At 43.2% G+C, this 18817-nt stretch overlaps 1 protein-coding gene across 3 annotated transcripts in view; it reads right to left on the bottom strand.

Moving 5' to 3' along the window:
• Nucleotides 1-18817, bottom strand: part of atp8a2 (ATPase phospholipid transporting 8A2) — a 450298-nt gene that overhangs the window by 74414 nt on the left and 357067 nt on the right. For all 3 annotated transcript variants that reach the window (XM_067986025.1, XM_067986027.1, XM_067986028.1), the window contains exons 28-30: nt 18612-18686; nt 12881-13003; nt 2552-2630 (exon numbers count right to left, since the gene is read on the bottom strand). In XM_067986025.1, the coding sequence (XP_067842126.1) occupies nt 2552-2630; nt 12881-13003; nt 18612-18686 (277 nt within the window). The remainder of the gene's footprint in view (nt 1-2551; nt 2631-12880; nt 13004-18611; nt 18687-18817) is intronic.

Genomic DNA, 18817 nt, shown 5'->3' with positions numbered 1-18817 from the left:
TTATGAAATTCAGCAATAGAATATTTCACTCAGTACATACATTTGCAGATTGTTGCTTTCCCTCCCTTCCCACTGAAAATAGGTACATTAATAAAAAATGCCTACTTTATTCCAATTTTAATAAACTGCTCATGTAAGGCAGAGGGGTGATACTGCCTGGCTCCATTACTGCAGCCTGCAGGTTTGACTTCTGGAGAAGGCTGTCATGCCACTTACTAGCTAGAAGTGTAATGAGCTCTGAGATGTCAAGTTACAACTGAGATTTACACACACACACACACACACACACACACACACACACACACACACGTAAATGGAGAGGCTTGTTCTTATGGGTTACAAACTAATAAGTAAAACGCCGTTAAATAAATCTTTCATATAAACCACATTCTTTGCTCTGGATTTGTAATTTTTTCTAACTCTGAAGTGAATTTGTGTTAATTAAGGTGAAAGATGTCATTGCTCGGAAATGGAATATATTTTCTGGCTTCTTGCACCTAGTTTCAGCATAAAACACCTCTAGGTCAGGTACTGCATAAGTTAGATGTAACTAGAGCTTCCTCTACTCTCTCCCAATAACATGCTTTAACCTCAGTCTCAGAAGGGCAACACTTACTGCGCCAGAGTGACATTTCCATTTCCCACATTAGCTATTCTTATGACCTATTGGAGTGAGACTGCCAATTTAGTGCTGAATTATTAGCAGTTTTGTGCAGTGTATTCACATCCACTGGGAGTTGAAACTGTCCAAACTCATTTCACTTACCGTATTCAAAGACTGAAGACTTTCATCACTCCAGTTTGGGTTGAATTCAAATCTATGTCCCAAAGGAGAAATCAGAGTATTCTAACCCTCTACACCACCCAGTCCCTCCTAGATTTGTTTTTCAAATACACATGTTGATTACCAGAAGTGCTTCTGAGAATAGATACTGTAAGGAGATACTGTCCATCACTGTAATATTGTATACACCTGTACAGTTTAGCAAATGTTGACTCATTATGTTAGTGCAAGATTTTAGCAGCTTGTTGTGTTGAATGCTAGGTCGAGCTAACAATTCCACGTCTTCTTGGTATATTAGTTGAACTCTCGGTGACTTTGTTAATTGTTAACCTGAATGCTAACAGAAGCTTCCCAATTTTAAAATGGTAGTGGTGCTGGGGAGGAGGATGGAAGAGAGAGGGATGTTTGGTTCTCCATTATCTGCTGTCATATGGTTACACACTTCCTGGGTACTAACACAAGAAGCATACCAAGCATCAGAATCCATAGTTCTACTTGTACTCTTCAACGTAAATAGTCGTGAAGCAAAACAATGCAAAGCAAGGAACTATGAAGAGAGGTGTGGTTAAGAGGGAGTTAATAAAAACTGAATTTAGAACTGAACATAAAATAATCTTGGCATACATAGACAGCACTGCAAGTTACAGATGGCAAGTACAGCACTACGCGAAGCCAAACTCAAAGTTAGTGCTAGCCACAGCATCACAAATGCAGTTGGAAATTTTCCATTTTCAAAAAAAAAAATTGGAAATATTTCTCAATATTGTATTTTAAAACAAACAAAAAGTTTAAGTAAATTTGTTTTACATTCACTTGATAGAAATACAACAAAGTTAGGGAATTAGAGTAGTGATCAGTGCTAGAGTCTGGGCTTATTTCCACAAATGACAAGTTTAAAAAATATATTTTAACCACACTATTCCAAACATACTCATATAGTAGAGGGGGCGAGAAGCAGACTAGTAAAACATCAAATTTGGCAAAAAATAACATTTTGCACTCCGAATGGCTTAACGAGCAATTTGTGCGATTGAGTAGCCATAAAGTGCTGAGTTAACTGATTTCAGTCAGTGCAGTAATAGGGCACAGCAACTGGCCTCAGTACTCCTCGGTTTGAGAAGGGGAGGAAAAACCAAAAGTACTTCACCAATTTTCTTGTGTCTGATTGCTATTTAGCAACACCTGCTATGTGGGGACATCAGATGAGGATGGGGTCAGAACAGTAACGTGCCCTTGCAATCTTACAATGATTGAATAATTTACCAAAATTCAACATCAATATTCACAAATGAATATTACTGTTGAATCAGAGCAGTGATCAACTTGGCCAATGTACTAGAGGGTGACTGATACTTGTACAACTGTATCACAGCAAGGAGTCAACACCTTCAGAATAAGGGAAGGAATTGGTGGGAGGGGGACGGAAATGATATTTCGCTAGCTTGCATGACAGAACTGAGGTAAATATACTGCAATGCCCTTACAAAATGTATATAACAATCTTAAATGACTGTAAGCAGGAAAATACCCCTCACTTTTGTTCAAATTCTTAACAGTTTCTGTCACATACTTTTCATACATGTTTTAAATTATCAAAGCTTTTAAAAGGTAGACTGTGATAAGTAAATATCACTTTACTTTATTTTTAGAAAGTAAATTAGTAATACAGCCTCTGTAGACCAATGAAAAGTGATATCCTTTCTAAACAAGCAGATGTGAAAGAAAACATGTGTTCTCCAGTTACATTAATAATAATGGAGCATTTACCTTGTTCAAGTGCCTTTAGTGGAAACCAGAAGAGAATGATGGAATGGACCAAGGCATTTATGCAGTGACCCCAGAATACCTATGGGGAAAACACATTTCTAGAGTCAGGAGCCAGCTAAACGCATGACTTCCATCCTACCCCACCCCCAAAACACCCAGTCATACAGAATCTAAATGTGTTGGACTTGTTTAAACTCTACCGGTGACATTTTCAACTCACGAAACATTTCAAAACGTTCTAACATTGCTCAAGTTTAGCTGGTTGTGGCTAAATGCATTTTCAAAGAGTCAGTTTTGTAAATTCACATTTTATCTAAAGCACTTCAGCTCAGGATATTTGTAAGTCATGCTCACAAAGATGCTTCTGCTAAGGAGAAACTTCCATACTAACTAAAATCTACCTGTCATTCATTTGTGAACAGTGAATCACAAATGTGCATGGGCAGTAATATTTTCTATCATTACAAATTTTACATCTAGCATTTGCCTGAGGGAAATATCTGTTGGGTGCAGAAAAGCGTCCAATGCGCCCATAAGGTGCGAGTGGCTTAAATATTTCATTAACTAAAAATGAACAATCTATAAAATTAATTTCTCTATCTCTAAAAAAAAAATTTTATTTTGCTATAAATGTTACATTTGCTAAAAAAAGATTAACCAATAAACTAGCAACCACCACAAAAACAATTAAAGCACACAAATAGCTCAAACTCATTTGAGTGGTCAAGCTGGTTTCCTACCTCACTAAATATCCTGAAAAATATAGTTTTTAACATAGTAAACGCAAAAAATTCAATGCAGTGGGGGAAAAGTTTGAAAACTTACCCATGCCATATTCTGATACCTAAAACAACCCCACCTCAAACTGGGCTCTTCCTTTCTCTCTGGGGCCTCGGCCTTGTGCTCTACTCTGTTTCCAGAGTTTTTGTTCTTCAGCTAGGCAACCAGTTATAATATTAAAGAAAAACCGTGTTCAATTCCTAGTGCACAGTCCGCCCTACATTATGATGTTTGTGCAGGTTTCCAGCAGAACACATGAGCACGTGTATGCTCTACAGCATGCAAAACCCCAATGCCCCGACCTCCCAGTTTCCCCTTAAGCCAAGTGCATAGCTAAAGTTCCAGCGCGCTCTAAGCCTACGCTTTCTTATGTTAAAAAATGGCATGTACGTCCACCTCAATAATAATTTTTTGAGGAGGTAACAAGGAAGGTAGATGAGGGTAACATGTTTGATGTAGTGTACATGGATTTTAGCAAGGCTTTTGACAAAGTCCCACATGGCAGACTAGTCAAAAAAGTAAAAGCCCATGGGATCCAAGGGAAAGTGGCAAGTTGGATCCAAAATTGGCTCAGTGGCAGGAAGCAAAGGGTAATGGTTGACGGGTGTTCTTGCGACTGGAAGGCTGTTTCCAGTGGGGTCCTGCAAGGCTCCTTTGCTTTTGTGGTATATATTAATGATTTGGACTTGAATATGGGGGGCTTGATCAAAAAGTTTGCAGATGATACAAAAATTGGCCGTGTGGTCGATAGTGAGGAGTAAAGCTGTAGACTCAGGAAGATATCAATGGACTGATCAGGTGGGCAGAAAAGTGGCAAATGGAATTCAATCCAGAGAAGTGTGACGTAATGCATTTGGGGAGGGCAAACAAGGCAAGAGAGTACACAATAAACTAGTGCAAAATTCTTATACTTCTGATCACTTTATAAAATGGTCTTGCAGTTTACAATGCGACCTAAACAGCTCCATTGTATTTTGTTCTCAGTATAAAATGAAATCGTCTTTTTGAAAGAGCTTTTGCAGGTAGCAGCTTTCAAATTTCAATCTATGGGCAGCCAATAATCAGAACTGCCACTGCTGGCTTTGATTACAGTCTGTGGTCACCTGGGTATGGAACCAATTGGTGATTAGTATAGTTGTTGTGGATTCAACTTCAATCATGAACCACAGTTGTTGAAGGGATGTTGGCTTCTGGGCATTCACACAATCCTTCATATAGTCCTACAGTCATTCTATTGGGTACAGTTCCAGGAGCTGGCAAGTCATTCCAGTACACTACCCCGGTGCATTTTTAGGAAGCCAGCCAGAAACACTGATGTGAGTTTTAGGTCATTATCACGCTGGAATGTGTACAACCCTTTCCAACAGCTTGGTTACCACTGGGATCAAGTAGTTCTAGAGAATGACCATTAAACGTGTCTCTCCAGAATAACGTTCCCCTTCATTACAGTGTTCTTTGGAGACCAGCCAAAAATTGCATTAAAACAAAGATTCTGCTAACTCAGATTGCATTGTACTAACTGCTCCAAAGTATTGTTTCACAATCATTGGCCCAGATATTTTAAAGTTAAATGTTGAATACATTTAAAATTACCGTACATGCTTTCTGAATGGATGGTTACAGATATCCTTTTATTTGCTGGGTTGATGAGCATCTGTTCAAGCATCGGCACAGTCATAATTTTAAACTATTGGAATATGATAACATCAAATTTGCTTATGCTATTTCTTCTCTCCTGATGGTCCTGATTCATGCTGGGATATGGTTCTGCAAATGCCAACAGCCTTCCAGTACCTCATCCAAGTGGCTATTCTCCACTAGACAATTATTTGATCATTGTGGGGGTAGAAGTTGGGAGGCAGCACAGATAATACCAATGTCCACATACGCATAAGTCACTGGATAGTCATAAGGAGTAGGAACACTGGCTAATTCTTTCCCCCTCCCCCAACCCAGGGGAACCAAAGCAGATTGCAACAACACAACTGTCGCTCCAGCTAAGATCAGGTAACTCAACACAGACCAAGGATTGCACCTGGGACCTTCTATTCTATATGACTTACACCACATGATGCCTTTACCCTCTAGACATTGAGTATAATAATGTTTTTTTAATGTATATATACATGCTAAGCAGCAGTATTTCGCACTGACACAGTGTTTTAGGACACGGCCTGCACGTCAGCATTTGCTGACAAAATTCAGCGTGGACTGGTCCTTCTTCCCACAGTGCCACCTCTGTCCGAGTGCTGTTGTTAATGCAAGTGATGCTGACCATCGTATACTGTAGGCAAAATTTTCACAACGACAACAGTTCCTGCCAAAATTATACAGTAACCTGAACACATTAGCAACAGCAGTGAGGTAGGGGCATGGCTGAGAGGAGAAGGGGTGGAATGAATGACTGGAGAAAAGAAAGGGGAATCAGATGACCATGAAGGTGAGGGTGAGGGAAGGGGGCAGAGCTGGGAGTGGTGCTTCGTGGTTGAGAAGGGAGGAGTGCCAGCATAAACTGGGAGGTTGGAGAGTGGCAGTTTGGATGGGGTTGGGGGACAGTTGCAGCTTGATGGGGAGCTGGAAGAAGAGTACCAGCTTTAAGTGGGTTGGAGGAGTTGTCCCAGATTAGGTTAGAGGAGGAGAGAGTATCTCAATGAAAATGTGTGGAGTTGGATCAGGTAGTGTCTTTGTGAACTAGATCTGGAGAGGATGTATAGTGTCTCTGTGAACTCGGGAGAGGTGGTTAGATCTGGAATAGTGACTGTTGAGATAACTTTTGGCAAAGGGACGGCTTGATCAGCTGATTGAAAATCCAACTGTAACTTAAAAAAAATTGTCAATTGTGAAGTGTAAACACGCTTAGAATGTAAAAATTCAAAATTTTCCTGGGTAACTTGCCCAACCCTGCTACCCCCCGCCCCCAACAATGTACTTATTCCTCCCTCCAGGTTTTCATGTTTGTACAATTTTTTTTATTGCTCCAAAACAAGTAATGGGATGTTGGGTACAATGTAGGTTTATAAAGCCCGTGTAACTACTTGCTTTCCATGTCATCGGCTTATAATCAGGGTTGTTTTTGAGTTGCCAACATTTTGGGAGCTGAGTCAGCTTTTTTGAAGCTGCTGATCATCTTTTGCTAGTTTTCTAAAAGTGCTTTGAGTTCAAAATATTTAAAAATCTTGGGGTGGCCACTGTCAGATATCACATAAATCTGTATTAAGATTTATAACCAGCAAGTGCAGGGTTCTCGGATTCCTGCTTTATTCTTTTGAGGGTCAGTTTTCAAAGGCAATTAAAGAGCCATATGCATTATAATCAAGATAACAATATGATGGAAAACAGTGCATTAATGGGGGACTGGCCCATAAATTAAACCCCAGAAAATAAAGGGGCTTGTCCCTTGACCACACATGTTGCCATATGCAGGTCAGATCCATCCAATCACAGCATGCTTTATCAGAAGTCCAAGGGCTTTTGCACAGCAACTCCAGGGCAGATGCATGGTTAAACACGAAAATCCGGACTGTGGAGTGGAGTTTAATTTCTTCAGCTGTTAACTGTTGGAGATTTTTTTTAAAGAAAACTTTTTCTTTCTGTCTCTTTTTGCTCTCTTAATCCAATCTTTCTTACCCTCTCTTCATTATGCTTTCTGTACCTGATTTGACATTGAATTCACTATTCTAACTTACACTTCCAGGTTCAGACTGTGCACTGTTCAATCCTCAACCTGATTGGTTAAGAGACACACAGTTGCTTACCCTGTTCACACAGGTCCCAGATACCCTATAGCGAGCACCGCACTGTTTCCATCTTGCTCCTACAGCGACTTGCCGTGCAAGGCCTCATGGAAATTAAACAGGCAAGGGCACGTCTAACAAACGGCAGGTGCCGTTCATTTGTCGGCTACAGTAAATTTTGGTCCATTATTTTGTGACATCTGAAAATATTATTTACACATTTTTGCAACCTTTTCCTGCCCTTGTGATGGATTAAGTCAAAGCTAAGAGAAGGGAAAGCAGTGTGGTGGCAATATGTTGGAGCACCAAAACACTATGGAAGAATGGAAGAGTGCAGCTTCATGGGCCACTTTGCTGAGACCCAATCACAATTGCGCTGTGTAGGGAAACGGAAAGCAGACTTTAGGGGTGTCCCTACAGAGAGAAGAGAAAATTAGTGAAATGAGAAAGAGCAGCATTGGTGGTGGCCTCTCAGTCATGGGAGTCGTGAAGCCCAGGGGAGGAGGGGGAGGGGAGTGTCGGAAACACAGAAAAGGCAGGAAAAGAGAAAGGGGTGTATCATTCATGCGGGGTTAAATTGCCTTCAACAGGAGTAGGTGGAAAACAGCAAACAGACGGTGTATAGCACATTAAAAGGAAACAGAAAACACTCTCGCTCCTCCAGGACAAGGACCCAACAAATAAAACTGAAGCAGACCTGTGGACAAACCCCAGACTTGGGACCAGAAAGCAATAGAATTACATTTAAATGGCACAGTATAGTGACAAGCACTGATAGCTTACACAAACAAAATCTCCTCATTCGCACATGTAAGATAATAACACTATGTTCACAATAATTAACAGAGAACCGTGGGTCCCACAATAAGACCCTCGTAGGACACAACAAGCAAAGTTGCTCACAGGTTATCTGGGTCATTGATCAGCCATGTCACTAAGCTTTTTAACCACCACACATTCTCCATGTGCACAAAGAATGCCAGGTCACCTCGAGTCATTTAGCATGAAAATTAACACCCTTTATTGTTTCCGCAATATCATGACTACATACTCCTCTAAACTAGTCAAGCGTAATTTGCTTAGGAGCAATTTCCTTTGCTTTTCCTTGTTTTTAGGACTGGAGCATTAAATATAAAAATAAATCTCAACTTTTATTTTCTTAAATAGCCACATAAATATTTATCTTCATACTTTACTAGCGTACAAAATTGTTTCCTTTATTCAGACTTAATATATAGTCACCTCTCTCCCTTTTCCATTTTTGTGATTCTAAAGGCTCAGAACTAATATTTAAAAAAATTTTCTGGCCCTGCAGTACACTTTTTAATGAAACAACGCAAACAAATTACAATTCTTTGTGGAGATTGCATTGGGCAATAAGCATATATAAAGGCCTCAGAAGATCTTCTACAGTGGCCCAGTAGAGACAGCTGATTCTCATTCCCTTGCTACACCCACCGCTCCTTAGCTGTCTGGAATCTTCCCATGGTTGAGATGGGGAATTCAGCAGAGCAATGGACCGAATCTGATTCTCTCCACTCTGTGTGGTGAATATTGCTGCCATAATGTGCAATACCACCATTTTACCTTGTTGAAAATCTACTTTTCTTTGTTATCTGAGGTGAGGCTGCACAGGATCCTTGATTTTCACATGTGTGTCTTGACTTATGTGTGTCCATATGAAGCAGTCAGTAGGATTACAATTTGTACAGCACTGCAGATTATTCCAATTCTGAATAACCAAACTATGTAACAATTTCACTCCAACAAAATAAACAGTAATTGTTATTGGCTGCTATAAATGTTAGCTGGCCAAATCTCAATGGATACAGATTTCAATGTAAATAAAAAGTCAAAATCCGAGAAGAATTTTATTGACTATATTCTTGGACTAGCTGGAAGAGGTGTAATAAGATAATTAATGAGAGGTCTCTTTCTGGCTATTATATACATTTGCATGCCAGGATGCGAGTTAATTTGGAATCTATATTTAATATTTACAAAGACTCATATTGTGATAACATTTGGACAGGTCGGTCCTCCTTCCTGCACCATTCAAACCGGGTGAACCAAAGAGCAGAATTGACAGTGTTTGTGGATGTCTGCTGCTGGACAGTCCTGTCTCAGGAGAATAATGTAGACATAGGGGCAGGGGGGAAAAGGGATTGTGCCGTAATTTAAAAACTGTAGTGCAAAATTCAATTTGCAGGCTTGAAATGAATACAGATTGGAGGATTTCCATGTGGTAAAACATTACACAAACATAAAGAACATCAGGAGTATGTATTGAGGCAGTGTGGATCCAGTTTAGTACTTTGACCCTAATTAGACATACCACTGAAAGACATTAATAGCTGCAACTGTGCAACAAGCCTGAGGATATTACAAAAACATGGCTGTGAAGTGGTGATTCATAGTATTAGTGAATAATTGGACAATGACTGTACTACAAGGCTAGTGGATTTATTGAAGGACTATGGGAACATAGACTATGACTGTTGCAGTGGATTAACTATATCGAATTTTGCAGTACTGAGGAATGATTAATAAGCTGGTCAGATGCCACTGTAAGCAGATCCTTTAAATTGAACTGTGGTGGCAGTGTGAGAGGATGTGAATACAAAGTTAGCAAGTCTCAATCAGGACGAGAGATTAGAAGAATTGCTTTCTCTCCGCTCCCCCCACCCCCACCCCCCCGAAAGGAGTAGTACACACATAGAATAGATTGCCACCAGACATAATTAATGTCACATCAATTAAATCTTAAAAGGGAGTTCAAAGCATATCTGTTTATGTAAGGCACTGAAGGTTCTATGGTTAAGTAAAACAATAGATGATGAAGTAATCCATGGAAAACAGAGGCTCCAATTCTATTGGGACCATGGGCATGACAATTGTGAAATGTAACTAGTCAGGAATGAATATTGTGCACTATATTCTTAGGCTGGTGCGCTTGGTTGATTTGCCTTTGCAGTGATGTGACAAGGTGGGGGTAAGAGAGAGGAGTTGAGGCAAAATTTCACAGTTTTTCCTCCTTGCAAGTTTTAAGCGTTATACTTCATTGAGACAGTTATAAGTGTTTAAAGTATTGCATTCATTCCTTCCAAAGTTATTTTGCTGATCAAAACTCAAACTTTTCTAATTATAAATATTTTGTTTTAATTTTGCTTGGTGCTTATTCCATCCTTTATTTAACACTAATGCAGGAAAAATAAAACCTGTAAAATCAGAAGGCTGAAATACATATTGTACAGAATTATTTCAAATTTATTGCCTGCACTAAATACTTGTTTGTGTTCAGCGTTACCGGTCTCTTCCATAAGCACAGATTCTGCCATATCGCGTGTACTGGATACTGTGATCTCACACGTGCTTTTGTGCATTTCTACTATCTTCTTCAAGGTGAACTGATAAACACTCTAGTGGGACAAGACCAAATGTAAACTAATAAATTGGTTTAATTTACATACAATATAAGGAATGAGCAGAATACAACTGACAATGAATTTCAATCTGTTTCATAATGCTCCTTATAAAATAGAAAGCATGCCACATGTTCTAGCGGGTTAAATTCACTTAATGGACTAGGAAAATCTTTAAAGCTAGTCAGCTCTAACCTTAGGAAGGGAGTTCGCTCCCTTTGTGACTATTTCCCCTCCTAACTTCTAAAGACTGATCTTGTGTCCCAGCTAGGTACGAAGCCATCTTATCCTTTTCCTCAGTGTAAATACTGTGAGATGTCTTCCTGCACATGAGGAGTGCTACGTAAATGCAAGTTGTTTTAGTTTATCTATTTTTCTCACTACTGTCCCTTGAGTGCACTCGAACTAGAACTAGCCACACCTCTAGCCAAGCTGTTCCAGTACAGCTGCAACACTAGCATCTACCCAACAAAGTGGAAAATTGCCCAGATATGTCCTGTCCACAAAAAGCAGGACAAATCCAACCCAGCAATTACCGGCCTATCAGCCTACTCTCAATCATCAGGAAGGTGTCGATGATAGTGGTATCAAGCAGCACTTACTCACCAATAACCTGCTCACCGATGCTCAGTTTGGGTTCCGCTGGAACCACTCGGCTGCAGACCTCATTACAGCCTTGGTCCAAACATGGACAAGAGAGCTGAATTCCAGAGGTGAGATAAGAGTGACATCCCTGACATCAAGGCAGCATTTGACCGAGCGTGGCACCAAGGAGCCCTCGTAAAATTGAAGTCAATAGGAATCGGGGGAAAACTCTCCTGTGGTTGGAGTCATACCTAGCACAAAGGAAGATGGTTGTGGTTGTTGGAGACCAATTATCTCAGCCCCAGGACATCGCTGCAGGAGTTCCTCAGGGCAGTGTCCTAGGCCCAACTATCTTCAGCTACTTCATTAATGACCGTCCCTCCATCGTAAGGTCAGAAGTGGATCTGTTTGCTGATGATTGCACAGTGTTCAGCTGCATTCACAATTCCTCATGCAGCAAGACCTGGACAACATCCAGGCTTGGGCTGATAAGTGGCCAGTAACATTTGCACCACAACACAAGTGCCAGGCAATGACCATCTCCAAAACGAGAGAGACCAACCACCTCTCCTTGACATTCAATAGCATTATCATCGTCGAATCCCCCACCATCAACATCCTGGGGGGTTACCATTGACCAGAAACTTAACTGGACCAGCCGCATAAATACTATGTCCACAAGAGCGGGTCAGAGGCTGGATATTCTGCAGCAAGTGACTCACCTCCCGACTCCCCAAAGCCTTTCCACCATCTATAAGGTGGAACTCAGGAGTGTGATGGAATTCTCTCCACTTGGATGTGTTCAGCTCCAACAACACTCAAGAAGCTCGACACCATCCAGGACAAAGCAGTCCGCTTGATTGGCACTCCATCCACTACCATAAACATTTACTCCCTTCACTACCGGCGCACCGTGGCTGCAGTGTGTACCATCTACAAGATACACTGTAGCAACTCACCGAGGCTTCTTAGTCAGCGCCTCCCAAACCCACAACCTACTACTAGAAGGGCAAGGGCAGCAGGTACATGGGAACAACACCACCTGCACGTTCCCCTCTGAGTCACACACCATCCTGACTTGGAAATATATTGCCATTCCTTCATCATTGCTGGGTCAAAATCCTGGAACTCCCTACCTAACAGTACTGTGGGAGAACCTTCACCACACGGACTGCAGTGGTTCAAGAAAGTAGATCACCACCACCTTCTCAAGGGCAACTAGGGATGGGCAATAAATGCCGGCCTCGCCAGCAACGCTCACATCCCAAGAATGAATAAAAAAAGTCAAGCCCTGACCTTCCTGCTCAGCTAAGGAATAAAGAGGCACATGATCTGTGGCAAGATCTGGTATAGAATCCAGACCTAATAAGAAGCAGCTCTCTCCTTTAATACAGGTCTGACTAGTTTCAATGAGAACGCTAGCCAGAAAAGTTGAATTTAGTTTGCCAACAGTCTGGTGAGCTGTGTTATTTTTTAATGTTACAAGGAGTTTTACAAAATAAGTTATAATTCTCTGCAATTGTTATTTTGCTCGTTCACATATAAAAATTAAATCAGTGTGCTGATTCATATTTGGATTCATCTCACTGAAGTGCAAATCAGTCTGCCTTTTGAAGGTAGGAGAAACGCACATGGTGGCACATTCGAGTTTACAGTATCAAGTTCACATAACAAACGGATCTGAACCCAAGAGAATATCTAGTGCTGACCCAAAATTTGTAATGCAGGCTAAATAGAATTTTTTATTCCTAGCATCTAGGAGCTTTTCTTGTATACTTTATGCAGTGCAGGGGATCTGTAATATTTACCTTTGTGTTGAAGCAATCTGCATTCTGGGTAATCTTGTAAAGCTGTGGGAATCGCAGCATGCTCTCTTGACTACATGTCCTTTCAAAAATGCCCAATGTGAAGGGAGGTAAGGCTGTGAAAATCTGGAGGGAGGGGATTGAAAAAGACTTTAGAGATACAAAAAAATCTGTAGACTTCAAGTACTTCATAATTACTTAACTACAAATTCTTTACTAACATTGATTAAAGCGCAGGGGAGTTATATTGGATAACCCCTGAAAACGGACGCTGGGATTGCAGTGTGCGATTAACCTGTGCCCGGTCGTAGCGATGCAGGCAGCACATAATGTTCGTGCTGCCTGATGATTTAAATGATTGCTGTGTGCAGCCAGCGCTATGTGCGCTGTTGATTAGCTGTTCGCATCAGCAGGTGGCCCCGAAATCGGGAGTGGCTAGCACTACTTAAAGGCAGCCTGCACTTCTTAAAGGGGCGGTGCACTGTGGCGGCAGGAAGTGCTGGGAATCCATTCAGAAGTAAACCTGTGAAGAATGGTTAGGCCTGCGAGAGAGCGTGCAACAAGGTTCTTGGAATGATGCACTAGAGGAGGTGGACAGAAGGAGGGCATCCTACATCTGCAGGGGGGGCAGGAGGCCTTCTAGACATATGCTCAAGAGGCGGTGGGAGCAAGTAGCGGATGATGTCAATACCAGGAGCATAGTGCCAAGAATATGGATGCAGTGCAGGAAGAAGTTCAATGATTTGACACGAGTGGTCAAGGTAAATGAGTTCAACTGTTGAGTGGGATATCCTACCAACTGCACCACCAGCCTCATCCACTGCTCCACACACTACACCCCCTATCAACAAACTCTTTCAATCAGTATCCAACTCTTCATTGCAGAGGCGTCATCTCACCCTCACACACTACCACTGTTGCAAGTCGCACACCCACAACTCACAGGTCACGCACACTGGCAGCTATGCAACCATGACAGCCACATCACCCAAACATCTCGCAGGGCACTCACTGACACATTTCCCTCTTTGTTGCAGGAGAAGGTGGCACACAGCACTAGGCAGCAAGAAAGAACTGGAAGAGGACAGGCATGCCTATACTTCCTCACCCCCATGGAGGAGACATTGCTGGCCGTCATTGGAAGGGCCGCTGCTGAGGCCGTGACCACTGGCGGTGCTGGAGGTATCAATGATGAGGGTCGCTACATACCGAATCCTCCTTCTCACTTCCCATGTCTCTCTCATCCCACAATCTTTTCTGACTGACATGCTGCAGATGGTGTAAGCGCACACGTTTTACTTTCTCCTCTCCCCGCACCACAGCTCAACCCGTGCTCCTTTGTCATTTCAGATACCCCAGAACTGGAACCTGCACGGTCAGAGGAAGCAGAGGCAGATGACAGTGATGATGAAGACACATGATCACTCGAACTTACACTCGCAGCCACCAGCTCAGATACTGACACTGCGCATAGTTTAGAGGCTAGGATAGAGGAGGGATCTGCATGTGGTGAGACATCATGCCCAAGTGGATACCGCAGGTGCCAGCTGGCTGGAGGGAGACGTCGCACACTAGTTCTGCTGCAGAGGAGTCAGATGATGACTTCGATGAGCCAGGCTATAGAAGGCGGCTGATGGGCGCACACAACCTGATGCTTGATGCACTGGAAAGCCTACCAGAAAGCCTGCGCACAATGTCAAAGGGCATGGAGGAATCCAGCTCCAATTTGGCAAAGGGCTTTGCGCAGAGCTTGGAGCCCATCCTTTCCCACATGGAACAGGTGGTCAACTCCATCAGAACACCTGTGGAACCCACCATGATGCAGCATCTGATGACCGATGTCACAGCTTCCATTGCAGCACAAACAGCTGCCATCCAAGATCTGACTGCTGCCTTGGAAGCTCAGCTTGCTGCTATCGTGGCTCTGGGTTCCACTGTGGAACGGGGCTTCCAGGGAGTCACAGCAGCCCAGCAATTTGTTCTTCAGCAGATGACCAGGATAGCTGAGGCGCCGTCCTAGGAGAGTGGCTGTGGCGCCATGGAAGACGCACCTGCTGTCCTCTCTCAGGATAACAGCATTCCTGCCCCCACCCCTGCCACTTCACACGTGCCCTTGCCATTGTTTGTTATCCAGCCAGGCCAGACTGCTGCAGCCCAGGCCGAGATGGTGCAGTCTAAAGCCAGGCCCTCCCGGCACAGAGCTGCTCTTGGTTGTCCTCCAAGGCCATCTGTAATCTCCTCAATTGAAGGTCAGCAGCCTTGCACCACCCATGTTCTAGCCACTGGAGATCCACCTTGTAGGAACACTAGGAAAGGAAAAGGCACACAAACAACAGGCACTAACGGAATGCACAAGGGTGAATAGTCTCAGTTTGTTTGAATCATTTCATGTGTAAATCTGTAAATGTGGTTATGAATTTATATTTGGTGATGGTTTTCATTTCTCCGGTGGGCTGAGGGAGGAAGCAATGTGTAATCAGAAGGAGGATGATTTGATGGTCATGTGCGAGAGGAAGGATAAGGAGTGTGAGACTGTCGGTGAATGGGGAGGTGTCGATGTGGTTACTGGTATCGCTCGTTAATCATCTGATCATGCAGAGCCCTGGCAGATAGCACCTGTCTACCTTGTTGCCTCCCTGCCTCTTCCTCCATTTCCTCCTCCTTCTCCTCTTCCTCTACCTGTTGCTTGGGATCTTGCCGGATAGGCGGAGGTAAGGGCTGATCCCTCATAACGGCGAGGTTGTGCAGCATACAACTACAAATGGTGATACCCGCTCAGCTGAGTACTGCAGGGCTCCTACAGAGCGGTCCAAGAAGCAGAAGTGTTTTTTGAGGATGCCTATGGTGTGCTCGATGATGTTCCGTGTAGCAGCACAGTTCTTATTGTAGGCCTGCTTTGCATGGTTGCATGCCTTCCGGACCGGAGTCATGAGCCATTTCACGAGGGGATAACCCTTGTCGTCCAATAGCCAGCCTTTGACTTGCCGTGCTGGTTGAAATATAGGTGGCACATTGGACTGCTGCATAATGAAGGAATCATGACTGCTGCCAGGATAGCGGGCATTGGCCTGCATGATGCACTGCGTGTGATCGCACACCAGCTGCTCATTATGAGAGTGGAACCCCTTTCTATTCACGAATATGGCCAAGTTCTGACGTGGCATATGCATGGTAATATGCGTGCAGTCAATGGCACCCTGCACCATGGGGAAGCCTGCAATGCGAGCAAACCCTCGTGCTTGCTCCCCCTGCTCGTCTCTGGCAGTGCACTGCAAACTGCGAGATAAGAACATAAGAAATAGGAACAGAAGTAGGCCATACGGCCCCTCGAGCCTACTCCGCCATTCAATAAGATCATGGCTGATCTTCGACCTCAACTCCACTTTCCTGCCCTATCCCCATATCCCTTGATTCCCTTAGAGTCCAAAAATCCATCGATCTCAGCCTTGAATATACACAACGACTGAGCATCCACAGCCCTCTGGGGTAGAGAATTCGAAAGATTCACAATCCTCTGAGTGAAGAAATTTCTCCTCATCTCATTCCTAAATGGCCAGTCCCTTATCTTGAGACTATGTCCCCGAGTTCCAGACTCTCCAGCCAGGGGAAACAGCCTCTCAGCATCTACCCTGTCAAGCCCTCTAAGAATTTTATGCATTTCAATAAGATCATCTCTCATTCTTCTAAACTCCAGAGAAAATATGTCCATTCTAAACAATCTCTCCTCACAGGACAACTCCCTCATCCCAGGAATTAATCTAGTGAACCTTTGTTGCACCGCCTCTAAGGCAAGTAAATCCTTCCTTAGGTAAGGAGACCAAAACTGGACACAGTACTCCAGGTGTGGTCTCACCAGAGCCCTATATAAATGCAGCAAGAACTCCTTATTCTTATACTCCAACCCCCTTGCAATGATTGCTTGTACCTGCATGTTCACTTTTTGTGATTCGTGTACAAGGACACCCGAATCCCTCTGAATACCAACATTTCTTACTCTCTCACCTTTTAAAAAATATTCTGCTTTTCTATTCTTCCTACCAAAGTGGATAATTTCACATTTCCCCACATTATACGCCATCTGTCACCTTCTCGCCCACTCACTTAACCTGTCTATATCCCTTTGCAGCTTCTGCATCCTCCTCACAGCTTACTTTCCCACCTAGCTTTGTATCATCAGCAAACTTGGATACATTACACTCGGTCCCCTGTAGTTCTTATATCTCCTTTCAGGCTGCTGCCGGAGATATAAGCAACAGAGATGTTGCTTATATCTCCGGCAGCAGCCTGAAAGGAGCCAGAGCTGTAAAAATTAAATGCCACGGTTACCTTGACAGCCACAGGAAATGCTGTCCTTGCCCTGCTCTGAGACTGCAGTTGCGGCTTCTGCAGTTGATAAATTTCAGTCACAACCTCTTTAGTGAACCACAGCCGTCTGTTGCACTGGTTGTAGCTGAAGTTAAGGTAAGAGAATTGGTCCCTGAAGAACCTCGTTGGATATGGCCTCCTGCTGAGTTCCCTGCGCTGCCTCCTCCCTCTTCTAGCAGCTTGTCCCGCTGTGCATGGCCTCTCTGCATGCTCTCAGTCATGTTCAATTCCCAGAGGAAGTCCTAGCAGGCCACCCATGTCTGGAAGCAACTTTGTTCAGCACACTATTTTAAATGCTACTAACAGTACTGCAAGACCAACCAGACCACTCTGTCAAAGTATAGGAAATTTTCACAAACACGTACAATTGTACCAGCAGCCAGAATAATTAATCCAGCAACTAACCTGTAACTCCTGCACGATCCCTTTAAATAGCGCTGGTGGGGGGGGGGGGGGGGGTGTCAGCTGTGCGAGGTTAAGACGGTGCAGTGGCTGGAGCGGGGAGGTCCAAAATGTCTCCGACTGCTTCAAATCAGCGTTGCACACTAATTCACATCATAATCTCCCTACTCTACATGCTGCCGGCGCTCACTAGGTGCTTTTATCAAGATGGTGACCTATACATTTCACGCCAGAAGTGTGTGTGAGCATCTCGTATGCCAGTTTCGGGGCTTAGGTGCCCGCGTAGCACCCGCACAATGGGCGCTACACGACCCAATTTCGTCCCCAGGACTTCTTGGATAAAGTATGCATTTGATTCTTATAGTTTGCAATGATATACTATATTTTATATTCACCAAGGTGAAAAACAGCTTGTATTTAAATAGCACTTAATGTAAAAAAAATCCCCAGATGCTTCACAAGTAGAGATAAGCCAGGAAGACAGCAATAAGGAGCTCATTGAAAGTTTGGTCGAAAAATGCATTTTGAGAAAGTTTTTAAAAGGTGGAGGGGCAGAGGTGTTTAGGAACAGACATTCAGAGAAAATAGCAGACATCAATGTGCATAACAGCTTGGCTCAGATGGTAGCATTCTCACCTCTGCCTGAAGGTATGGGGTTGGGTAGCATATCAGAGCTTTACCTCATGATCGAAGCCAACGCCCCGGTGCAGTAATGAGAGAATGCTGCACTGTTGCTGGTGCCACCCTTTAGGATGAAATGTTAAACCGAGGTCCTGTGTGCTTGTTTTGATGGTTCAGGTGGATGTCAGCCCTGAGGCATGCTACGCCCATTCACGCATGAGGTTAAATTTTAGTGCACAAGAGGTGTGGGCCTGTTTATAGAAGTTGCTTTTTGGGGCAAGCGAGAGTCAAGAATGTTGGTAAATGGCCCGCATCGTAACATAGTATTTGGATGTAAAGTACTTACCACATTATAGAGGCCGATACACCACCTCTCAAAGAGAATCTGCCCCGAAAACCCATTGACAAATGCAAACCAAAGCTGCAACAGAGAAAGAAAATCAACAGTTTATTCCTGAATGAGCAGTAAACTGTCCATGATCAGTAAGGTAACAGGTGTTCAGGAAACACAAGACTATTTCCTAATAAAACAGAGTATATTAGGTTTTTACT

The sequence above is a fragment of the Heptranchias perlo genome, chromosome 6, assembly GCF_035084215.1.
Source record: "Heptranchias perlo isolate sHepPer1 chromosome 6, sHepPer1.hap1, whole genome shotgun sequence".
In the NCBI taxonomy this organism is placed as follows: Eukaryota; Metazoa; Chordata; class Chondrichthyes; order Hexanchiformes; family Hexanchidae; genus Heptranchias; species Heptranchias perlo.
This window is presented reverse-complemented; position numbering and strand designations above follow the sequence as displayed.